The sequence below is a fragment of the Macrobrachium nipponense genome, chromosome 7, assembly GCF_015104395.2.
Source record: "Macrobrachium nipponense isolate FS-2020 chromosome 7, ASM1510439v2, whole genome shotgun sequence".
Classification (NCBI taxonomy): Eukaryota; Metazoa; Arthropoda; class Malacostraca; order Decapoda; family Palaemonidae; genus Macrobrachium; species Macrobrachium nipponense.
In genome coordinates, this window is record NC_061109.1 from 59,906,503 (window position 1) to 59,911,502 (window position 5,000).

General features: G+C 31.7%; 1 protein-coding gene across 5 annotated transcripts in view; it reads right to left on the minus strand.

Moving 5' to 3' along the window:
- Positions 1–5,000, minus strand: part of LOC135217318 (uncharacterized) — a 121,167-nt gene that overhangs the window by 31,886 nt on the left and 84,281 nt on the right. For all 5 annotated transcript variants that reach the window (XM_064253106.1, XM_064253105.1, XM_064253109.1 and 2 more), the window contains one exon: positions 2,807–2,841. In XM_064253106.1, the coding sequence (XP_064109176.1) occupies positions 2,807–2,841 (35 nt within the window). The remainder of the gene's footprint in view (positions 1–2,806; positions 2,842–5,000) is intronic.

Consider the following 5,000-nt stretch of genomic DNA (forward strand, 5'->3'; position numbering starts at 1 on the left):
ATACTTATGCTGTAAAATGATGTTCCTTTGGTTTAGGATTTTTTTAAAAAAGACACTTCAGCAAGCTTAGGGTAATCATCATAGCTTTAAGGTTATTTTGTCTCAGACGCAGGGTAGAGAGCAACTATGGAACTTTATAAAATTCAGGAGACACGAAAGCGGGGTAGGAGTACTGAAGCTATGAAGTGCGGGTCTCTCTGACCCTTTATGTTTTTTTATATGTTTAACAAATTTGTATTCGATTTTGCATTCGGCGGGTATTTAATTTTTAATGATAAATCATTCCAGCTTGCTTTGGCTTCTACGTATATAAGAGATAATTTTAAGAGGATTATTATTATTATTATTATTATTATTATTATTATTATTATTATTATTATTATTATTATTATTATTATTATTATATGATATGGAGTAAGCTACAGCAAGAGGAGGCAAAGGGAAATGAAGGGAGAAGAGATCTCACTTATTAAAAAGAAAAAAAAAAAAGATTAATAAATACTAAAACAAAATAAAAAAGAGAAATAGAAAATAGAAGAAAAAAATAGTAAAATTAAAGAGAAAAACAGTGAGAGGAACTTTGCATTTAAGGCTTAAACCGCGATAAAAGAATCACAAGAGGCATTTTCACGGAACTGCCTCCTCGCCGACCGTTTCCGCACAATGGATTTCCATTCAATTATCGAAAATATTCTCCGATGGGCCCAGCCTATTACGTGGCTTCGGCCCAGAGGGAGGGGGAATGCATGAATACATGTGTTTATGTGCATGTAGGTGTGTGTGTGTGTTTGTGTGTATGTGTCAGTGTGTGTGTAAGTGTGTAATGTATGCATGCGCGCGTAAGCATTTACACGAATGTCGAGATGTCTTGAAACTGAATGTTTTTGGTCATTTAAGACAAAGTAGTATATTTGAAAATGAACTAACATTCTTATAGAATCATATTATGTCTTGACGTCTGATGATTTGGGGTCACTAGTGCTTCAACAATTATGAATTATTCACCCGAAAGCATTTTTGTACTTCTCTTTGTGTACCATAACTATATTACAATATATTTTTGATTGATGATTGAATTCAGAGCTTGGAATTATTGAGAAAAACAACAATTGAAATTTTCATACCTGTATTTTGTAATGTTACCAATACCTATTCAGTTATGTACACACACATGTATATATTATATATATATATATATATAATATATATATCTATGTATATATATATATATATATATATATATGTATACATATATAATATATATAATATATATATATATATTTATATATCACATTACCGTGATTCATATACATATATCGAACTACAAATGTCCTTTAATATCTAATTCGCTCTACCTCGGAATTAATATATTTTCAGATATGTTTAACCGAGGGGGAATTTATTAAGCGATAATAGAATTGGCGATCGACAGACGCGAACCACCGACCTCTACAATTCCAGGACTGGCAGTGAAGCCCCAAAACCGATCGCCAATTCTATTCTCGCTTAATAAATTCCCCCTCGGTTAAAACATATATGAAAATATATTAATTCCGAGGTAGAGCGAATTAGATATTAAAGGACATTTGTACTTCGATATATATATATATATATATATATATAATATATATATATATATATATATATATATCTGCAGTGGTCTATGAAATGTGTTATCTTCTCCTTTTGAATAATAAACACCAATAATATTTTTTCTTCACTGAGCCTCAGTTCCTAATCATTATCTACTTTTGAAAGTGAACATAAGTTATTTGAATGAATATATATAATATTGACTCTTCGAAAGAAGCTGATTGATGTGTCATAAAATATTCAGACAGTAGTGAATTAGTTAGGAAGACTGAAACAAGTACATCGGAGTAACATGAAAACAACATATACGGAGAGAGAGAGAGAGAGAGAGAGAGAGAGAGAGAGAGGAGACTGGGTAGGGCTACAAGAAGCCCAAATTATTGATTGCCAAACTAGGGTCCATAACCCAATCTTACCTCCTCAATAAACTCCCGTTCCCCATCTCCCCACCCTACCCCTCCAAAGATCTCCCCACACAAAAAAAAAAAAAATTTTTTCAAATTACATTGTAGATTAGAAACTTATCATGACTTCTGATAAAATTCTACACTTCAAGATAACAGTCTTAGTAGTATCGATATAAGAGAGAGAGAGAGAGAGCGAGAGAGAGAGAGAGAGAGAGAGAGAGAGGAGACTAATAAGTATATAAATAAATAACAGTATGGATTAATTAGAGAGAGAGAGAGAGAGAGAGAGACTAATAAGTATATAAATAAATAATAAGTATATAAATAAATAACAGTATGTATTAATGAGAGAGAGAGAGAGAGAGAGAGGAGAGAGAGAGAGAGAGAGAGAGAGATAAAGGATGGAGGAGGGCGGACTAATAAAATGAATATATCAGGAGAATGTATTTGTGAGAGAAGAGACAGAGACAGAGACAAAGACAGAGAGAAAAGAAACTTGAGAAAAGATTAGTATTTCCTGGAGTAGATTATAAGCTGGAACAGGTAATAATCACCTCTAATCTTGCGTAAGTGTTAACGGACAGTGTCATTTTAATGGAAATTCGCTCTCATTCATAAAAAGATAGGCCTTCATAAATATCTCGTGCCTTTCTATCACTCATTAGGAACAGTTCTCAATCATTTGAAGACTGAAGTTACTCAGAATGTAAACAAATAATTCCTATATTATCCTGTACTTTATGCACACAATGATGATTATTCACTTATTTTTCCACATGTACAGATTTTTTTAATTAACAGCTTACCTGGACGTTAGCGTGGAAAGTCGCCTGGGCTGGTCCTGGGGAAGATATAGAAGAATGAGTATTAGAAAAGATTCCTCGTTTCTTGAATGTGACTGTTTAGATTTTGATTGCATATTTTATAACCATAATAGTTCACATTTAATTATATTATATAAATAAAAGAAAATGTACTATTACTAAACATACTTATAATTATATATAATTAATATATTATATAATTATATATATATATATATATATACTATATATGTATAGTAATGTGTGTATGCATATGTATACGTATCCATATACATATAAATACACACACACACGCGCACACACAACACACACACACACACACACACACATATATATATATATATATATATATATATATATATATATATATATATATATTGTGCTCGGGTTTTCTGTCTACTTCTCTGTACACACACATACATACACACACACACTATATATATATATATATATATATATATATATATATATATATATATATATATATATATATATATAGTGTGTGTGTGTAAACATATTATAAATTTAAGTAGAATTGTGTTTATTTTGTGTACAAATATTAAATTCCTTTTACTCCTGCTCCTAAAGTTCCATTGTTATTGGGACTTATTGTAATACTCCAAGAGCAATAGCATTTCACTGTTTGTTTTGCATTATACTCATTGCCCTTTACAAAAAGCATGTTGCATGAAAGGGTTTGACAAAGGTCTTCTCGCTCGTTATTTCAAATTTTACGAATGTAAACCATTTGTTAGTTTCGCTTATAATAAAATACAATTAATAAAATACAAATATCTGCATTGATTCCAGTTGCCAGTGAAGTGTTTTAGATTCTCAAGCTCTCGTTGCTTTTATTTACGCTAGAATGCCTCGTTTGGTATTTTCAGATAATAGCGATGGATTTACTGTTTTCTTGCTTTTAAAACTTTTATATATATCTCCTTTCGCCTTTTTCGTTCGTATTGACGCTGTAATTCCATTCATCTGTGGTTTTCCTTTCACATGTTTATCCTGTTTCGTGCTTAGCGCCTCAGTGGCGTGGTCGGTATGGTGTTGGCGTGCCACCACGTTAGCCGCGAGTTCGATTCTCGGCCATTCCACTGAGGTGTGAGAGATGTGTATTTCTGGTGATAGAAGTTCATTCTCGACGTGGTTCGGAAGTCACGTAAAGCCGTTGGTCCCGTTGCTGAATAACCACTGGTTCCATGCAATGTAAAAACATACAAATAAACAAACAAACAAAAACCTGTTTCGTGATTTCGTTATTTTTCCTAAAATTGCGGCTATATGAAGGTTAATGATATCTGGGGACGTCTGATAAAACTTATTAAATCCGAAATTTGGTTATTCTTGCATGGGATCAGGTATATTCTTCGTCTTCGTCCATCATTTTAAACGAAAAAATATTATTTTTTTATCTCGAAGTTGTAGGAAGCTTTATGGCAAAGTTGAATTCACCGTCTGTCATCAATATAGACATACAAACATAACCTAATCTTTTGAATCATCTCCGAAAGATCATCCCTTAATCCTTTTCTTATTTTCCTCATCTTTCTATCTCCATATTTGTGGCGACTTATTCTATTTATTACATACTCGTTATAGATCTCGTGCGGTGTTAGGAACATTGAATAAATACATTTCGGTTACTCGTAGCTATTTCTAATTATATCTGTAAGTTGTCTTATAGAATGAATTATTATTAAGTGTTTATCGAACTATTTCTGATCATATCTGTAAATTGCCTTATATAATGAATTACTATTAAGTAAATATCGAACTATTTCTGATTATTTCTGTAAGTGGCCTTACAGAATGAATTACTGTTCACTGAATATCGAACTATTTCTGATTATTAAAAGTATATGACTCCAAAGATACGATAATGTAAAAATATGAAAGCAAAGCAGTAAAGAATTATAATTTTTATGGTGCAAAAAGTCAGACACGAAGTTCATACTGGCTGCAGCCTAACAGAGAGCGAATATCATCAAAAGAATACAATCATAAAAAAAGGCAATAATGCAGATATGAAAATATGTAGCTAAGTAGTAAAAAATCTTAATTTTCGGGAAAAGTCAAACTGGGCGTTCCTATAGGTTACAGCCTAGCAGGAAACGAATATTATCCAAAGAATTACAATAATAAAAAAACGGAAACATAAAAAAAGAGACAT